We start from the raw sequence: 20,468 nt of genomic DNA on the forward strand, positions 1-20,468 counted from the left end.
CCAGAAGCTGATTGCTTGGAAAATTATGAGCTTCCAGGGGGTGGAATCCCAGAAGCTACAGCCGAACATGAGGATGTAACCAAACATGGAACCCAGCCACCATTTCAGTACAAGCCAAGATTGGAGATGGTATTATCCAGAAAGGATTTGTGGAAAGTCCTATTGTCTAATGGCTTTGACCCCTGTGTGCTTCATGCAAAGCCGACAGAATTTTTGCGAGGTCTTTACAGACAGAGCCATTGCTGGCCTGGACTGGAGGAGACAGACAAGGAAAAAATTAAAGGAAAAATTTCTTCAAAGATAGAGCCATGGAGGTTGAGGTCTGGAGTCAGGAGGTCTTGGGCTGGGAGAGTAGAGCAGCCCACATGCATGGAAAGGGTGAGTTTGCCCTGGAGGTCAAGGGCAGGCCTTCCACCTCGTTGCTCAAGAAATGTCCTGCCACCCCAAGCCCCAAAGAGGGTGGAGCACATTTCCAGGGGAGAGCCTGGCTGCCACCACACTGTTCTGAAGGGGTTGAGTGTGTGCCCCGGAGATGGAAGGGAATCCGGGAGCTGCCCCGATGTTTGAGGAGTGTGGGGCTGAGAAGGTGGTCTCCCCAATGTGTGGATATGTTGGAGCACTCACCCAAGCATTTGGAGAGGAAACAGCTGCCAAAAAGGCTCTTAGGAAGGGTTAGGCTCCCTCACTCTCAAGCCCCAAGGATGCAACATTGTTCTGTTAATGACTCTCAGACTTTAAAATCTAATGGAGTTTGTCCTGTGTGTTTTAGGAACTGTTTTGCTCCTGTTAACCCTGTTTTCCTTACTGTTTCTCCTTATGGCAATAGAAATGTTTATCCTGTGAATGTCTCTCCTTTGTATATTGGAAGCATATAACTTGTTCTAAGTTCACAGATCCACAGCTAGAGGGGAATTATGCCTTAGGACTGACCATGCCTAAATTGATTTTTATGGGATTTTGTACTTGACTATTGTTACTGAGATGATGTAAGTTTCTGTGGTGTTGTTGTGGGATGGATGTATTTTGTATTCGGAAAGATAATGTCATTTTGGGGTCCAGGGGGTGGAATGTGCCGGTTTGAATGTATTGTGTCCCCCAAATGCCATTGTCTTTGTAGTTTTGTGGGGCAGACGTTTTGGTGATGGTTGGATTTGCTTGGAATGTGCCCCACCCAGCTGTGAGTAATGATTCTGATGAGATGTTCCCATGGAGGCATGGCCCCGCCCATTCAGGGTGGGCCTTGATGGGTGAAGCTATATAAATGAGCTGACTTGGGGGGAGGGAACTGAGTGCAGCTGGGAGTGATGTTTTGAAGAGGAGCAAGCTTGCTTGAGAGGAATGTCCTGGGAGAAAGCTGTTTTGAGGCCAGAGCTTTGGAGCGGACCCTGGCTGCCTTCCTAGCTAGCAGAGGTTTTCCGGAGGCCATTGGCCATCCTCTGGTGAAGGTAGCCGATTGCTGGTGTGTTACCTTGGACACTTTGTGGCCTTAAGACTGTAACTGTGTAGCGAAATAAACCCCTGTTTTTATAAAAGCTTATCCATCTCTGGTGTTTTGCATTCTGCAGCATTAGCAAACTAGGACAGTAGTGCATTGAATCTTTACAACAATTTGACATATTAATGACACTTATTCTTCCAATCCATGAAAATGGAATGTGTTTCCATTTATTTAAGTCTTCTCTGATTTCTTTTAGCAATGTTTTATAGTTTTCTGTATACAAGTCATTTACATACTTGGTTAAGTTTATTCCTAAATATTTGATTCTTTTAGTTGCTATCATAAATGGAGTTCTTTCCTTGACTACTTCCTTGGATAGCTCATTACTAGTGTATAGAAACACCATTGATTTTTGCATGCGGATCTTGTATCCCATCACTTTGCTGAACTCATTTATTAGCTCAAGTAGCTTTGGGTTTTTAAATATAGGATCACTTCATCTGCAAATAGTGCCCATTTTACTTCTTCCTTTACAATTTGGATGCTTTTTAATTTTTCTTATTTTCTTTAGGAAGAACTTCTAGCACAATGTTGAATAACAGTGGTGACAGTAAGCATCCTTGTCTTGTTCCCGAACTTAGAGGGAAATGTTTTAATCTCTCACTATTGAGTATGGTATTAATGTGGGATTTTCATATATTTCCTTTATCATATTGGGGAAGTTTCCTTTTATTCTTGCCCTTTGAAGTGTTTTTATCATGAAAGGATGCTAAATTTTGTCAAATGCCTTTTCTGCATCAATCAAGATGATCATGTGGTTTTTCACTTTTGATTTGTTAATTTGGTGTAACATACTGATTGATTTTCTTGTATTGACCCACCCTTGCATTCGTGAAATAAAACCCACTTGTTCATGGTGTATAATTCTTTTAAGGTGCTGTTGGATCTAATTTGAAAGTATTTTGTTGAGGATTTTTGCACCTATATTCATTAGAGAGATTGATCTGAAGTTTTCATTCTTTGTAGTATTTTTATCTGGCTTTAGTGTTAGGGTGATGTTGGCTTCATAGAATGAGTTAGGTAGTGATCCTTCTTTTTCAATTTTTTTGGAACTTTGTGAAGGAATTGTCTAATTCTTCTTGGAATGCTTGGTAAAATCTGCCTGTGAAGCCATCAGGTCCTATGCTTTTCTTTATTGGTATGTTTTTGATGACTGATTAATCTCCTTACTTGTGAGCTGTTTGTTGAGGTCTTCTACTTCTTTGAGAGTTATTGTAGATTTTTCTGTGTTTCTGGTAACTTGTCCATTCCATGTAAGTTGTCTAGTTTGCTAGAATCCTCTTATGTTCTTTTTTTATTTCTTCAAGTTCTGTGGTAATGCCCTACCTCTCTTTTCTGATTTTATTAATTTGCAGCCTTTCACTTTCCGTGTCTGTCAGTCTAGCTGCTTGTTGATTTTACTGATCTTCTCAAAGAATCTACTTTTGGTATTGTGATTCTCTCTGTCTCTTTTTTAATTCTCCCTTCATTGCTTTCTGTTCTAATCTGATATTTCTTTCCTTCTTCTTGCTTTAGGATTAGTTTTCTGTTCTTTTTCCAGTTTCTCCCATTATTCAGTTAGGTCTTTGATTTTAGCTCTTTATTCTTTTTTAATGTAGGCATAGGGCTATAAATTTCCCTCTCAGCATGGCCTTTGCTGCATCCTATTAGTTTTGATCTTTCATGTTCTCAATTTCTTTTGCCACAAGATATTTATTGATTTCTCTTGCAATTTCTTCTATGATCCACCGATCATTTAAAAGTGTGTTCTTTAATTCTTTATATTTGTCTATTTTTCTGGTTCTCCATTTGCTCTTGATTTCCAGCTTCAATTCATTATAATCAGAGAAAGTGCTTTGTATTATTTCTGTCTTTTTATATTTATTAAGACCTGTTTTCTGCCTTAGCATGTGGTCTATTCTGGATAATGTTTCATGAGCACTTGAGAAGAACATATATCCTGCTCTTTTGGGGTACTGTGTTCTACATAAGTCTGTTAGAACATTTATAACATTATGTAGGTTCTCTGTTTCTTTATTGTTCCTCTCTTTAGATGTTCAATCTGTTGGAGGGTGTGTTGTGTTGAAGTTTCACAATATTATGGTAGAGTTGTCTTTTACTACCTCAATTTTGCCTGTGTTTTCCTCATGTACCTTGGGGTACCTCAATTAAAAACATAAAAATTTATGATTATTTCTTTTTGGTGAATTACCCCTCTTATTAATATATAGTGTCCTTCTTTACTTCATAACATTTCTGCATTTAAAGTCTATTTTTGTCTGACATTAGTATAGCTACTCCAGCATTTTTTTGTTACTTCTTGAGTGGAATATCTTTTTTCATCCTTTAACTTTCAACCTATTCATATTTATGGGTCTAAAATGAGTCTCTTGCAAAAAGCATGTAGATCAATCATATTTTTAAAAACATTCTGCCAATCTGTGTCTTTTGATTGGGGAGTTTATTCAATTAACAGAGTAGTTATAGAAAGGCAGTTCTTCAAACATCTTATCCTTTGTTTTTTATTTATTAGATCTACATTCTTTTCCCTCTTTTTATCCTTTTGTTACCCTTACAAATACTCTTCAATTCTGTACCCTCCTCCAGAGCTCTGTTTTCTGTCTTTTCAGCTGGTGGAACTCCTTTTAGTATTTCTTGTAGGGCCAGTCTCTTATTAAAGAACTCAGCTTCTGTTTATCTTTGAATATTTTCAACTCCCCCTCATTTTTGAAGGATGGCTTTTCTGGATAGAGAATTCTTGGCTGGAAGTTTTTCTCTTTCAAGATATTAACTATAACATACTGTTGCCTTCTTATCTCCATGGTGTCTGATGAGAAATCAGCTCCTAGTCTTATTTGGCTTCCCTTGTATGTGGTGAATCACTTTTCTTTTGCTACTTTCAAAATTTTCTCCTTCTCTTTGGCGTTTGATAGCCTGAATAGTTTGTGTCTTGGAGTGGGTTTATTTGGATTTATTATGTTCGGAGTTTGTTGGGCTACTTTGATTTGCATATTTATGTCTTTTATAAGGGTTGGAAATTTTCAGCAATTATTTCTTTGAATCTTTTCTTGGCTATTTTTCATTGTCTTCTTCTGTGATACTCTTTATGCATATATTGGTGTCCTTTATGTTGTCAGTCATTTCCCTGAGACCCTTTTCAAATTTTTCTGTTTTTTCTCCATTTGTTCTTTTGTCTGTTCAATTTTGGTTGTTCTGTCTAATAGCTCACTGATTCTTTTTTCTGCCTCTTCAAATCTGCTGTTTTGTTTCTCCAGTATATTTTGAATTTCATCTACATTGTCTTTTATTTCCATAATGTTTGCTATTTTTATATATATTCATTCAAATTCTTTTTTATGCTCTTCTGTTGTCTCCTCAGTATCCTTTAACTCTTTATACACATATTTTCCTTCAGTTTTTGAACTTATTCAGGAGATTTGTTTTAACAGCTGTGATTATTAGTTCCAGATTTGGAGGCCCTTCTGACTTTTATTTGTTCCTTTGACTGGGGCATTTCCTCATGAGTTTTAGTATGCTTTTGATTTTTTGCTGATATCTGATCATCTGATTATCTTGGTGGTTTGCTTCTGGAGGTCAGTTTCTCTGTCTTGTCTAGGGTTTAGTTGTTGCCTGGTTTGTTTTAGGGCACTGTTTGACAATTGGCTTGTCAGTATTTCTCAGCTAAAACAGGGCCAGGCACCCTTCCATGGCATGTAGGCCAGTCCTGATGTTTCTGGAGTAGGGTCTTGAAAGCTCTGTAAAACCCTGCTATCTCACCTATACTTTCTGTCTTGTCCAGGAGATGGCACTCTTCAGTTACTTATTCCTCCTCAGAAGTTGTTTAGCTCCTGGATTCCCACAGCATCTAACCAGGGGTGGCTGAAACCTTGGGGTTCTTGTGTCCTCATGTCACCTGCCAAAATCTGGTTCAGTATGGAGCTATGTCCCCTCTACTTGGGGCATAGGATACCCACAGCCATCCTAGTCTGCAGCCACCTTTCAGGCCAGGATCTGGCTGTCTGCTGCTACTCCCCTCAAGGGTGGGTGTGGACACCAGGACCCACAGCTGGAAACACTTTCTCTGGCCATGTTTTCTCAGACTCTTCATCTCACACTGGCCTGGACCTTGAGTTGTCCTCCCCTGTCCCCCATGTCCTGAAACAGTTTATTTGAACTGTTTCTGCCTAGCTGCTTGCTGCTTATCAGAAAGAAGTAGACTTTGCCATTCTCTCCCTTATCCTTCCTTTTGGAAACTCCTTATTGCTGTTTTGTATTATGCCCTCTCCAGTGGATTGAGGGATCTGTCTCACTGCTGTATGGGATTTTATAGTCTTGTCTCCAGAGGCAGATGGGTGGGATACTGACTGCTGCCTCTGGGCACTTCTCAAGCTGTGTGGGACCAAGTGAGGGGGGAAAAGGACTGGCCAGTTCAGGGAAGGAAGTTTCCTACCTGATATTTTTCTTTCTTTGATTCTGTGTTTGTGGTATCCATCTCCAGTCATTGCATTCCTCCAGAATTCTCAACATGTGACATTTTTCTCATTTTTTTTTATTTTCCTGAATGTCTGGGGAAAGGTTTTCACTAGCTCTCTTAATTCATCATGTTGATATCATCCTCCTCATTTGTTTTTATAGCTGCTTATTCTTTGTGTATAATTTATGTAAGCAGTTTTCTACTGATGGCCATTTGGCTATTTTAGTCTATTTTTAATTACTATGTTGTAACTTTGCAAATTGATTATTTTGTATTTTTGTTCAATGTCTCTTTGGGATAGAAGTGGGATTTCTGGGTCAAAAGTTAGCATGTTAATTTTGTTTGATAGTGCCAAGAGGTTGTACCATTTTGTATTTCCACCAACAATCAACAGTTCATGGGAGTGCTTATTTCTGTATACCTTCATCAACAGATTGTATTATCAAATATTGAAAGTTTTGTTAATGTGATAGGTCAGGAGTATTTCATTATAGTTTTTCTTTTCATATCTCAATGTGGGAGAGCTTGACTTATTTTTTCAGAATTGAGTTTTATTTCACATTGATACAAACAGTTAAAAAGATTTACATTTTCTCACACTACAGTAAAAATTTTTAGCAGAATAAGATATCTTACCATAAATAAGATGTTGATTTTATAGCTGAATATAAAAGCTTATATTCTTCGAAATGAAAGACAATGCATTTGTAAATATTGCTTTTTAAAACTTTATTTATCAAAAAATTAAAAAAAAAACATTTCAAACAAAACAAAACAAAAGAATAAGGAAAACAAATACTAAAATAGCTGCCTTGCTTCCAATGTGCTCCTACTAGACCGAAAGAAAATTAATGAATCATAGTCATTCCTGAGCATTCCCATATCATTGAGATTACCCTCAATATCTTATCTGTTCTTATTAGATTATGGTTTTCCCCTTTGCTATTTGCCATCTGTCAAGATCCCCTATATTCTACAATATAAAACACTTGGTTTATGTTTTTTTTTTTACAGTGTTCACGTTAGTGGCATCATACAATATCTCTCTTTTTGTATCTGACTTATTTCACTCAACATATGTCCTCAAGTTTCATCCATGTTTTCATATGCTTCATGACCTTATTCTTTATCACTGATGTATAGTATTCCATCATATGTATGTACCACAGTTTATTTATCCACTCATCTGATGTGGGACATTTAGGTTGCTTCCATCTCTTGGCAGTTGTGAACAATGCTGCTATGAACATTGGTGTGCAAATATCTGTTCACGTCACTGCTTTCAGGTCCTCTGGGTAAATACCGAGAAGTGTAATTGCTGGATCATAGGGTAACTCAATACATAGATTTCTGATGAACCACCAAATTGTCTTCCAGAGTGGCTGAACCATTATACAGTCTCACCAGGAATGAATAAGAGTTCCAATTTCTCCACATCCTCTCCAACATTTGTAGTTTCTTGTTTGCTTAATGGCAGCTATTCTTATTGGTGTGAGATGATACCTCATTGTGTTCTTGATATGCATCTCCCTAGTAATTAGCAAAGTTGAACATTTTTTTCATGTGTTTTTTAGGCATTTGTATTTCCTCTTAGGGGAAATGTCTATTCATATCTTTTGCCCATTTTATAATTGGACTATTTGTACTAATGTCATTGAGTTGTAAGTTTTCTTTATATATACAAGATATCAGTCTTTTATCAGATAGAAAGTTTCCAAATATTTTCTTCCATTGAGTTGGCTGTCTCTTTACATTTTTGACAAATTCCTTTGAAGTACAGAAGCTTTTAATTCTGAGGAGTTCCCATTTGTCTATTTTTTTCTTTCATTGCTTGTGCTTTAGTTGTAAGGCCTGAGAAGTGTTCTCCTCCTACTAGGTCTTGAAGATGTTTTCCTATGTTATATTCTAAGAGTTTTATGGTGGAGTCTCATATATTGAGATCTTTGATCCATGCTGAATTAATTTTTGTGTAGGGTATGAGGTAGGGGTCCTCTTTCATTTTTTAAGATATAGATATCCAATACTCAGTCTCATTTATTGAAGAGGCTGTAATATCCCAAATCAGTGGATTTGGGGGCCTTATCAAAAATCAGTTGACCATAGATCTGGGGGTTCTATTTCCAAATTCTCTATTTGATTTCATTGATTGATATGTCTATTTTTGTGCCAATATCTTGTTGTTTTGACTACTGTGGCTTTATGGTAGGCTTCAAAGTCAGGAATTCTAATTCCTCCTACTTTGTTTTTCTTTTTTTAGAATATTTTTAGCAATTTGAGACACCATTCCCTTCCAAATAAATTTGATGACTGGGTTTTCTAGGTCTGCAAAGTAGATTGTTGGAATTTTGATGGGAATTGCATTAAATCTGTAGATCAGTTTGGGTATAATTGACATCTTAACTACATTTAGCCTTCCTATCCATGAACACAGAAGATCCCTCCATCACTTTAGGTTGCCTTCTATTTCTTTTAGTAGAGTTATATAATTTTCTGTATAAAGATCTTTTACATCCTTGGTTAAGTTTATTCCTAGGTACATAATTTTTTTTGTTGCTATTGAGAATGGAATCTTTTTCTTGAGTGTCTCTTCAGTCAGGTCATTTCTACTGTTTAGAAACATTACTGACTTATGTGCATTAATCTTATATCTCACCATTTTGCTGAATTTATTAGCTCAAGTAGGTGTGTGTCATCTATTTCTCAGGGTTTTCCAAGTATAAGATCATATCATCTGCAAATAAAGAGAGTTTTGCTTCTTTCCAATTTGGATGGCATTTATTTCTTTTTCTTGCCAAATTGCTCTGGCTAGAACTTCTAGCACAATGTTGGATAATAATGGTGACAACAGGTATCCTTTTCTCATTCCTGATCTTAGAGGGAAAGCTTTCACTCTCACACCATTAAGAATTATACTGGCTGTAGGTTTTTCATATATTCCTTGTTCTAGTTTGCTAATACTGCCAGAATGCAAAACACCAGAAATGGATTGGCTTTTATAAATGTGGTTTATTTGGTTACACAGTTACAGTCTTAAGACCATAAAGTGTCCAAGGTAATGCATCAACAATTGGGTACCTTCACTGGAGGGTGCCAATGGCATCCAGAAAACCTCTGTTAGCTGGGAAGGCACATGGCTGGCGTATGCTCCAAAGTTCTAGTTTCAAAATTGGCTTTCTCCCAGAATGTTCTTCTCTAGGCTGCAGTTCCTCAAAAATGTCACTCTTAGTTGCTCTTGGGGTGTTTGTCCTCTCAGCTTCTCCAGAGCAAGAGTCTGCTTTCAACAGCCATCTTCAAACTGTCTCTCATCTGCAGCTACTCTCTCAGCTTCTGTGCATTCTTCAAAGTGTCCCTCTTGGCTGTAGCAAGTTTGCTCCTTCTGTCTGAGCTTATATAGTGCACCAGTAAACTCATCAGTGCCCATGCTGAATGGGTGGGACCACACCTCTACAGAAACTATCCAGAGTCATCACCCACAATTGGGTGGGGCACATCTTCATGGAAACAAAGAATTACAATCTAATCAACACTGATACATCTGCCCACACAAGATTACATCAAAGATAATGGTGTTTTGGGGGGCATAATATATTGAAAGTGGCAATGCCCTTTATCATAATGAAGAAGTTTCCTTCAATTACTAACTTTTGATGTGCTTTTATAATAAAAGGATGCTGGATTTTGTCAAATGCTTTTCAGCATCTATTGAGATGATCATTTGATTTTTCCCTTTTGATTTGTTAATGTATTGTATTACATTAATTGATTTTCTTATGTTGAACCACTCTTGCATGCCTAGGATGAATTCCACTTGGTCAGGATGTATAATTTTTTAAATATGCCTTTGAATTTGCTTCGCAAGTATTTTTTTTAAATTTTTGCATCTATATTCATTATGGAAATTGGCTTGTAGTTTTCCATTCTTGTAGCATCTTTATCTGTTTTTTGTATTAGTAAAATGTTGGCTTCAAAAATTGAGTTAGGTAATGTTTCATTTTCTTCAATTTTTTGAAAGAGTTTAAGTAGGAATGCTGTCAGTTATTTTTGGAAAGTTTGGTAGAATTTCACTGTGAAGCCATCTGGACATGGGGTTTTACTTGTAGGAAGCTTTTTTGATAACTGTTTAGATCTCTTGTAATTGGTTTGTTGAGTTCTTCTATTTCCTCTTTATGCAATCTAGTTTGTTCATATGTTTCCAGGAAATTATCCTTTTCCTCTAAATTATCTAGTTTATTGGCATAGAGTTGTTCATGGTATCCTCTTATGATATTTTTGATTTATTCAGGATCTATAGTAATTTCCTCCCTCCCATTTATTATTTTGTTTATTTTGGTCTTCTCTCTTTCTGACTTTGTTAGTCTGGCTAAAGGTTTGTCAATATTGTTGAGCTTCTCAAACAACAAACTTTTCATTTTACTTATTCTCTCTATTGTTTTTTTTTTGTTTTCCATACCATTTATTTGTCCCTTAATTTTGTTATTTCTTCTCTTTTACCTGCTTTAGGATTAAGTTCCTGATCGTTTTCTAGGTTCTTCAGTTGTTCCATTAGTTCTTTGATTTTGGCTCCTTCTTCCTTTTTAATGTATGCATTTAGAGCTATAAATTTCCCTCTTACTACCACCTTTGTTACATCCCATAAATTTTGAAATTTGTGTTCTCATTTTCATTCTCATTTCTTCTTTGACTCACTGATTGTTTAGGAGTGTGTTGTTTCATCTCCAGATATTTGTGAGTGTTCTGGTTCCTTGATAGTTATTAACTTCTAGCTGTGTTCCATTATGGTCTGAGAATTTTAAATTTACTTTAAATCTTTTTAAATTTATAGAGGCTTCTTTTATGCCCCAATAAATGATCTATCCTAGAAAAAGTTCCGTGTGCACTAGAGAAGAATGTATATCCTGGTAATTTGGTATGTAATGTTTTATATGTATCCATTAATTCTGATTCATTTATCACACTGTTTAAATTCTGAATTTCCTTATTTGTCTTCTGTATAGATGATCTATCTATAGGACAGAGTGTCATATTGAAGTCTCCCAAAATTATTGTGGAAATATCTATTGCTTTCTTCAGTTTTGCCAATATTTGTCCCATAAACTTTGGAGTGCTTTGTTTGGCTACATAAATATTATGATTGTTATTTCTTCTTGGTCAATTGTTGCTTTTATTAATATATAGCATCCTTCTGTGTCTCTTATAACATCCTTGGATTCAAAGTCAACATTATCTGAAATTACTATCGCTACCTGTGCTGGTTTGGATGTATTATGTCCCCCAAATTTCAGTGTTCTTTGATGCAATCTTGTGGGAGCAGATGTATTAGTGTTGATTAGGCTGTAATCCTTTGAGTTTTTCCATGGAGTTTTGGCTCAATCAACTGTGGGTGAGACCTTTGATTGGATAATTTTCATGGATGTGTTATCCCCCCCATTCAGGGTGGGTCCTAGTTGAATCACTGGAGTCCTATAAAAGTGTTCACAGTCAGAAGGAGGTGCTGCAGCCAAGAACAACATTTTGAAGAAAGCAAAGCAGCTTAGAGAGATATTTTGGAGATGGCTGTTGAAAGTAGACTTTTGCTGACACTTTGGGGATGTTTGCCCAGTGTTTACTCCAGAGAAGCTAAGAGAGGACAAAACACCCAAAGAGCAACAGTTTGAAGAATGCACAGGAGCTGAGAATGGAGATGCAACACAACCTAGGATCAGCGGACGCCAGCCATGTACCTTCTGAGCTAACAGAGTTTTTCCAGACACCGTTGGCCTTCCTTTGGTGAAGGTATACTTGTGTTGAAGACTCAATTTGGGCATTTTCATGGCTTTCAGACTGTAAATCTGTAACTAAACCAACCCCTTGTATAAAGGCTGATCCATTTCTGGTGTTTTGCAAAATGGCAGCATTAGCAATCCAGAACATTACCCCTGCTTTCTTTTGGCTGTAGCTTGCAAGGAATATTTTTTTTTTTGCTTGCTTTGACTTTCAATTTATTTTTGTCATTATAGTTTGTAAACAACATATTGACAGTTCATATTTTTTAATCCATTTGACCAATCTATATCTTTTAATTGGGGAGTTTAATTCATTCACATTCAATGTTATTACTGTGAAGGCTGTTCTTGAATCAGCTATCTTATCCTTTGATTTTTATTTGTCAGATCTATTTTTACTCTCTTTTTCTCTTTACTTTGTTTAAGTTGCCCTTACTAAGACTCTTCAGTTCTGTGCCCTTCTCCAGACCTCTCTCTCCTTCCTTTTATTCTCATCCAGTAGAGCTCCCCCTAGTAGTTCTTGTAGGGCAGGTCTCTTGTTAACAAATTCTCTCAACATTTGTTTGTGAAAATTTTGCTGGGTAAAGAATTTTTGGCTGACAATTTTTCTCTTTCAGAATTTTAAATATATCATACCACTGCCTTCTTGTCTCCATGGTGCCTGCTGAATATTCAGTCCTCAATCTTATACTGTTTCTCTTGTATGTGGTGAATTGCTTCTCTCTTGATGCTTTCAGAACTTTCTCCTTCTCTTCAACATTTGACAATCTGATCAGGATACATCTCACAGTGGCTTTATTTGTATTTATTCTATTTGGAGTTTATTGGGCTTCTTTGATCTGCATATTTATGTTGCTTAGAAGGCGTGGGAAAATTTCCCTGACAACATCTTTGAATAGTCTTCCTAGCCCTTACTCTTCTCTTCCCCTTCTGGTACACTGGTGATTCTTATATTTGTGTGGTTCACGTTGTCCACCATTTCCCTGAGATCCATTTCAAATTTTTCAAATTTTCTCACCATTCGTTCTTTTGTGCTTTCGCATTCCATCAACTTATCTTAAAGTTCACTAATTTGGTCTTCTACCTTTTCAAATCTAGTGTTATGTGTCTCAAGAATATTTTTAATTTGATCAACAGTATCTTTTATTTCCATAAGATCTGATTTTTTTAGATTTACTCTTGCAAATTCTTCTGTATGCTCTTATAGGGTCTTCATATCCTTTATGTCCTGAGCCATAATATTAATGTGTTTAAGTACTTCTTTGATTAATTTCTACAGATTCGGTGTCTCTTCTGGGTTTTTCACTTCAGTGTTTAGATTATCCATGTCTTCTAGTTTCTTCATATGTCTTTTAATTTTCTGTTGTTTTCGGCCTCTCGACATTTGCTTATCTTGATAGGGCTTTTTTAGAGTATTCAGGATTATTTGAACATTTATCTATAATTTGACAGAGCTACCAATTATTGGAGTGCTCTTTCCTGACCTACCATCAGGTGGTGCTCCTTTTACTCTTAAGCCAGTTCTCCTCAACTTTGTTTATGTACTAAGTGGGAGTTCAAAATTGTACCAATTTTCCATGTGCCCTAGAGATTGTCAGTCATATGGGTGAGGGGCATGCCATGTGCAGTTTGGTAGGGAGTCCACTCCAGGACCCAGTGGTCCCATCCTTTCCCAGGTCTGTGGTGGAGTACTCTGGGGCTTCAGAGCTTGCATTTCACATTCCAGATCAAATGTCTCACTGTCCCTCTCTGCCATGTACTCAAGAGTCCCTGAAGTTGGGGGAGGGCTCCTAGCAGTTCTGTGTGGCACCACTGCCTCTATGCTGTGTGCACTGGGAGTGTCCATGGGGGAAGAGTGTATGTCAACACAAGCCTGCTGAATCCCAAATTCCCTCAAGGAAATGCCCAGCTGCTGGGTTGTAAAAAGTTATCGCTCAGCCAACTACAAACTCCCAGCCCTGGGGCCATGAAAGACTGTCTTCCAGGCAAACGATTGTTTAAAAGTTTTAAATTCAGACATAAACATATGGCTTAATTATTAACATTCTATTTTGTACAATGCCAAATTATTTCCATTATCAATTAGCACCCATTTATACAGATGCAATCCCATCATTGTTCTATCAGTTGGAATACAGCCCCAAAATTAACAATTCAAAAATACCAAGCATATACTTCAATTAAATATTAAATCATGTGGTAATTACACCATATGTATCAAGTTCTGGCTAGCTTTTATTACCCAGAAATTTGTTTTCAAATAATTTTTATCAGTAATCTGAAAATATTGACCTTATAGAATCAAAGGATTACTATTTTTATGTTTTCACAAAAACCAGTTTTAAAAATCTTTTGATTAAAGTCAAAATTTCAAGTTCAATGGCAGATAAAAATAAAGCAAAATTTTTTGATGGATTCCAATTTTCCACAGAAACTGGTTTCAGACATGTACAAAGTGAATAAAATTAAACTCTACGCTACAAGGAGAATCATCTTAGATAAAGTCACCCTAGAAATTAAAATTTTGAATAAATCCATAGTCTAAGTTACAGTGAGCTTAAATCATTTATATCTTAATTACTCATTTATACCTGAACAAATTTTCTTTAAGCATACTAATAATTTCCAAATGAGGTAATAAATATTCTTGTTGCAGTATTTTATTATTTTTCTGAATTACATTTGGGAAAAAGAAGCCAGCTACTTCACCTATTTTAATACTAGTATTATTCTGAGGTCACATTATACAAATATATGAATAGAAACTTAAAAGAACATGCATTTCCCATGAGGAGACATTATTTAGTCTGTGTCATTGTTATGTATTTGCTAAACATTCTAACCCTGCAAACAAGAAGTTTCAGGATTGGGCAAATTTAAAATTTCTACTCTACTATGATGATGCTGTTGTACTTCTACCCAAGGCCTCTTAGTGAAATCAATCAACTGATGATAGGTCTTTATCAATGAATTGCTTGATATCCATCATTTCCTGGTGACAAGAACTGTGCAAGTCCCCATAGGTTTTGAAGGCTATATTGACTGGATTTACCAATGTTTTAAGCTTCTCAGCAGTAAGAGAACAAAACATTAGGGGAACTAAAGGGTCACAGTCTCCATGGCACTGGAGGATACACATATCTTTATTAGTGCCACTGATAGGACCCTGTGGAAATGAATCCTAAAGTGGAAGCCAGCAACCAGGTGCAATGATACCTGCCACTTTCTGCTGTGTTTTAAGAGCAGATTAAAGATAAAGCTCCTCTCTGGGAAAATCCTCCCAAAATAATTCTGTTAAAAGGCGTTCCATTCTTCACCTTTTAGTCTATCAGAGATTTGATGTTTTCTGCTGACTGCTTGATTCCAGGTTCATCTTCCTGTGAATCAGGTGAAAGTCCAGTAATATCAAACTAAGAAGGCATACTCATATTCATATTTAATGTAACAGGCATAACCAGTGCATGTGGGCAAACATGGTTGATATGGGAACTTCTGATAACTGCAAAGGCTTTTGCTCAACCATCATCTGTGTCTCCCAATCCATGAAGAAAAATAACCACCTCAGTGGCCTTGCAAGTGGTAGGCATGAAGGTGTGCAGCAGGGCTGACTTGTTCTTGTCACACATACACGTCTTGGCAGACCCGGTTGGAAGCAGAAGGGAGAAGGAGCCATTGCTGGTCACAGCTGGGGACCAGTGAATGACCAGTGGGAATCCTGGCCTTTCCCTCCACTCCCGGGCATACACTCAGGTGAGTGCCTTGAACATTTTTTCATGTATTTAAGGATCATTTGCATCTCCTTAATTTCCTTATTTGTGAACTATAAGTTCATGTGTCTTGCCCATTTTTAAATCATTGTGTTGGTCTCTTTCATGTAAGTTTTTGGAAGTTCTTTACATATTAGGAGTATCAGTCTTTATAAAGTGAATTGTAAATATTCTTTCATGTGGTTTATTTATCTTTTTACTTTTCTGATCGCTTTACCATGAATTTAAAGAAATTAATTTTATGAAGACTGTTTCCAATCTCTTTTTATTCCATAAGATACTATTTTTTAATTTACCCCTTCAAATTCTTATTTATGCTCTTCTAGAGTCTTCTTGATGTCTTTTATGTCTTTAGCCAACCCAATGAAGTTGTTTTGGAGATTTGTATGCACTTATTTCATTAATTGCTCCAAGTTCTGTGTCTCTCCTGCCTTCTAAATTTGGTCATTTGGTTGTCCATATCTTCTTGGGTATTCATGTGCTTTGTGATTTTCTGTTGAGTTTGGGGCATTTGCTTATCTTGATAAGGTTATTTTGGGAAATGCAGGATTATCTGAACATTTATATAGAATTTAGCAGAACTACAGCTTCCTGGTGTGCACTCTCTCTGTCTTCCCAGCAGATGGTGCTCTTGAGCCACTTCTTATCTTCAAGCCAGTTTTTTCCTAACTGCAGCTACTCTCTGGAAAGGGTCCAAACCGGGTGGAAATCCAGTCAATGCAGCTGTTTTCCATGTGCACTGGGGACTCCCATCCTTGGGGTTCAGTGTACTCCCTGTGCAGTTCAGCAGGGAATCTGCTTAATGGCACAGTGGGTCCGGTGATTCCGGGGCCTCCAACCATGTCACTTTCAGGCTGTTGGGCTGTGCCTCTCACCCTCCAGTTCAAATGAGCCCAGTTCCTCTCCTCTGTGTGCCTGTGAGCCTCCAAGGTGGGGGAGAGGTTCCTGGTGTTTTGTGTGGCACTCTTGCTTGTCCACAGCTTTCACCCATGCACACTGTGGGTTTCTGTGGTGGAAGAATAAATGGACTTGTTTTTCTGTGTGTGTCAACCCAGGTCCACTCTTACGTGAGTTCCCTCATGGGAGTTCCTGACTGTGTGACTGTGAAGGAGAATCTCCCCAGCTAATTGCTGAGACTGGTGCACAGGAGTGGAAAGCTGCTCCCTCCCCTGGTTGGTGGCTAGCTTGCAACTGCCAGTGCCCAGGAGTCCCAGCTGAATAAACTCATCCCATTCTTTCAGACACAGTTTCTCTGCTTTTTCATCCAAATCCCCACTAGGAGTAGAGGTCTTTCTCTGGCAGTTTGTACCTTGGAACCACTGTACCAGGCATTTTCAGCCTTTTCTCTGTTTTTTTTCATGGAGAAGTTAGCTCTGTGTCTACTATTTTGCCGTCTTCCTGTTTTTAATCTGCACCACATTTAAGGATTATAGAGACATTAATTCAGGTTTTACTTTAAAATTTATACAGTTTTTTGTTTATATTTGTATCTTGAATTCATTTATGGATCAACCTGTCATATGGTATGGGATAGATGTAACGTATCTTTTCACATATTTCTATGCAGTAAATCTGCCATCACATTAATAGGTCTTTCCTTTTCCCACTGGGTCAAGATAATGTCATTGCCATGTACTAATTTTCTTGTGTGTTTTTAACCTATTTTTGGATTTTATATTTTCTTTTTTTCTGGGTTAAAAAACTTAGCCTCTAATCATCTAACACTTCTTATCTACTAATTTAAACCAAGCTTTGAGAAATGGCATTCCTCTTTACTTAATGTTAAAGTAAATGAAGAATATTTACTCTTCATTTTTAGCCTGGTTCAGTGATTCTCACTGGAGAGAGGAGATATTTATCAGAATCACTTGTCAAGATGTTTTTGAACTTGTATTTTCCTTTATGTATACCTTGAATTTTTGGCATGCCTTCCTATATGGGGTAGGTTGTGAGTGCAAAAGTACACACTTGCACATAAAATATACACACTCCCACTTACATCCATAATACACAAATGAGCAACTATTAACAATAGGAATGTTGCCTATTTCTCAGTTATATTGGGATAAAAAGAAAGGTGAAGAATTTTGGTCTTTGTTGATATGTGTGATTTATATATCATCATCAAAATACCTAATATTTTTGAGAGCTAGAAATGTGCCACAAAATGTGCTTTGTGATTTATACCTATTATCTCATCCCCCATAATAACTGTATGTGATAAGTATTATCATCTCCTTTTTAAAGATGTGGAAGCTGAGGCTTGGGAAATTTAAATAATGTGATCAAAGTCATGACTAATAAGGAAAACATTGAATTGAAGCCCCAAGACTTTCTGACTTCAATGATTGCTATCTTAAAATCTAACCATGGAAAATGACATGAATGGATTTGAATGATTTGCTTTGGAACAATATGTTAAGAGACCTGGATCCCTCTAAATATGTTTCACTGCTTCTGCGTCAGTGCTGTATATCACAAGATGTCAAGTGCCTACAAGGCAAAGTTCATGTTGGCACACTCCATCTTCCCGTCACTCCTATAATGCACTTAGGGATTATGTCATGAAAGGACACGAACTATAGTAAAATGTTACAATGGAAGGAGTTTTTTCTTTTTTTTCCAACTTCATATCATTAAGCAAAATTTTTGAGCTAGACAGGAAGAAGTTTATTCCTTGATGTTTTTAGGTCAAATGAGCCTCATAAATTTTTTTTAAAATTTTGTAAGCCAGGCTGGTTTCTCTCCTTCCCTCTAGTACTCTCAGGACCATCCAGGAAGGCAGGGTGCAAAGCACTAATGTATTTATGCCTTTCTTTTTACTGAGAATTAGATGAGATGATATTTTGAAACACAATGCTAACTTTGCATTTGTATCCAAAAATATGAAGGACACTGTTTTTTTGAGGATAAATCGAAGCAGCGTATGGGAAATTCTTTGAAAATTCCTAGGTGATAGGAAGTGAAAAGTACAAACATTATGAATTTTGCAAAGTAATTTATCGACTTTACTATATATAGTATGTCTTGATCTCAGACTAGTCTTATAGTTATAGAACGTCTAAAACTTTACTCTAGAATTCTTATTCCATTTAATCAGCCGTCTCATTGCAGCCTTCATGTCTTTGTTCCGCAGTGTGTATATAACTGGGTTCAAGAGAGGAGTGACCACAGAATAAAATACAGCAAGGAATTTATCTAATGACTTGATAGGGAATGGCCAGACATAAATGATGATACATGGTCCAAAGAACAAAACAACTACTGTGATGTGAGCAGACAGGGTGGACAGAGCCTTGGATGACCTGTCTGAATGGTGATACTGGATGGTCACTAGGATGATAGTGTAGGAGATGATTAGGAGCACAAAAGAACACACTGTCAGCACACCACTGTTAGCAATGACCATGATATCCAACCTGTATGTGTCTGTGCAGGCAAGTTTGATGACCCGAGGTAGGTCACAGTAGAAGCTGTCCACCTCATTTGGGCCACAGAAGGGTAAGTTCACTGCAAAGGCCAACTGGCTCACTGAATGGAAGAAACCAATGCCCCATGAAGCAGCCACAGTAGCAACACATACATTGCTCCGCATAACTGTGGTGTAATGAAGGGGTTTACAGATTGCTATGTATCTATCAAAGGCCATGGCTGTGAGGATCACCAACTCACCCCCACCAAAAAGGTGAAGGAGAAATATCTGAGCAAGGCAACCTTTGAAAGAGATGACTTTGTGCCTACGGAAGAAGTCAGCAATCATTTTGGGGGCTGTGACTGAAGATAGACATAGGTCAATGAGTGAGAGATTGGCAAGCAGGAAGTACATGGGAGAGTGAAGACGGGAGTCAGAAGTCACAGTTATAACAATGAGAAGGTTTCCAAACACAATTCCTATGTAAAATACAAAAAAGAACACAAAGAGGAAAATCTGGAGTTCCTGAGAATTGGAGAGTCCTGTAAAAATGAACTCAGACACCATGGTGTGATTTGTTTCACTTATGGTCTTATTCCAGGATGTAGCCTCTGAGGTTACCTTGTAGAGGGGAATGAAAAGGAAGTCAGAATTTTTGCATTGATGTTCAAAGCCTATTTTGTTTCATTCTGCTCATGTTTACAATGATTTTCTATGGTTTATTATATAAAGGCTTTTGAAATGCACGCAAACTGAAGTCATTCTTTTATCCAACACTACTACCCTGCTTATGCCTTATAGTCTGTTATTCACATCTGTTCATTATCTCTACTTATGCTAGGCTTATTCCTAAAAAATCTTTGCTTATGCTGCCCTCCATAGCATTTTAAGAATTTATTATCAATCTACATTTATCTCCTTTCTTTCTGAACTCCAAAACAGTTTATATTCTGTAATACTTAATTTAGCTCTTAAATATACAGTACTGTACTGTATTTGCTAAGTCTTGTCTTCCATCAAATAGAGAGGTTATTTAAGTATCAGATGTCATATTTACAAAAGATTTTTATGACATGCATTTTTAGAAAAGTATTCTTAATAATATTGTCATCTATCATGACGATCTTGTATATAGCTGCTGTAAAACTTCCTCTGCATCAAACTAAAACAAATACTCATTTACAATTTCACTCTGTGACATAAAGTATATGAGTTTTCTTTGTAGTCTTTGAAACTTGCACACTTATAAATCCCCTTTAAGGCATATTTTTCCATTTTGTAAAATATTATAGCAACTTCTTATGATTATTAATTTCAAATGAGGTACTGAATGTAAAATGTTTTACACAGAGTTTTGAATTTAGTAAGTGTTCAAGAGATTTAAGCTAATTGTTAGAAGATAAGATTTGACACTTTCTGATTCATTGAGACAGCCTGGTTTTCCAGTAATCATTGCAATGTCTCACCTATATGCTAGAAATAAAAATCAAAACAAGGTGATTGAAATCAAGTCCCCTGTTTTCCTCTATTTTCCTGTCTTTAAAATGTGTGCATTCGATCAAGAGTTCTCATAATC

General features: G+C 36.9%; 1 protein-coding gene and 2 pseudogenes across 1 annotated transcript; all 3 read right to left on the reverse strand.

The window, feature by feature from the left end:
• Positions 1–10,494, reverse strand: part of LOC119532841 — a 68,211-nt pseudogene extending 57,717 nt beyond the window's left edge.
• Positions 10,495–14,651: 4,157 nt separating this feature from the next.
• LOC119532842 lies at positions 14,652–15,339 on the reverse strand (annotated as a pseudogene).
• Positions 15,340–18,541: 3,202 nt separating this feature from the next.
• Positions 18,542–19,516, reverse strand: LOC119533413 (olfactory receptor 4F4-like). Its single transcript, XM_037835457.1, has one exon. It carries the CDS (start codon positions 19,457–19,459, stop codon positions 18,542–18,544), a length of 918 nt encoding a protein of 305 aa, XP_037691385.1. The 5' UTR covers positions 19,460–19,516.
• Positions 19,517–20,468: the final 952 nt, after the last annotated feature.

This window comes from Choloepus didactylus, chromosome 4, assembly GCF_015220235.1.
Source record: "Choloepus didactylus isolate mChoDid1 chromosome 4, mChoDid1.pri, whole genome shotgun sequence".
In the NCBI taxonomy this organism is placed as follows: Eukaryota; Metazoa; Chordata; class Mammalia; order Pilosa; family Megalonychidae; genus Choloepus; species Choloepus didactylus.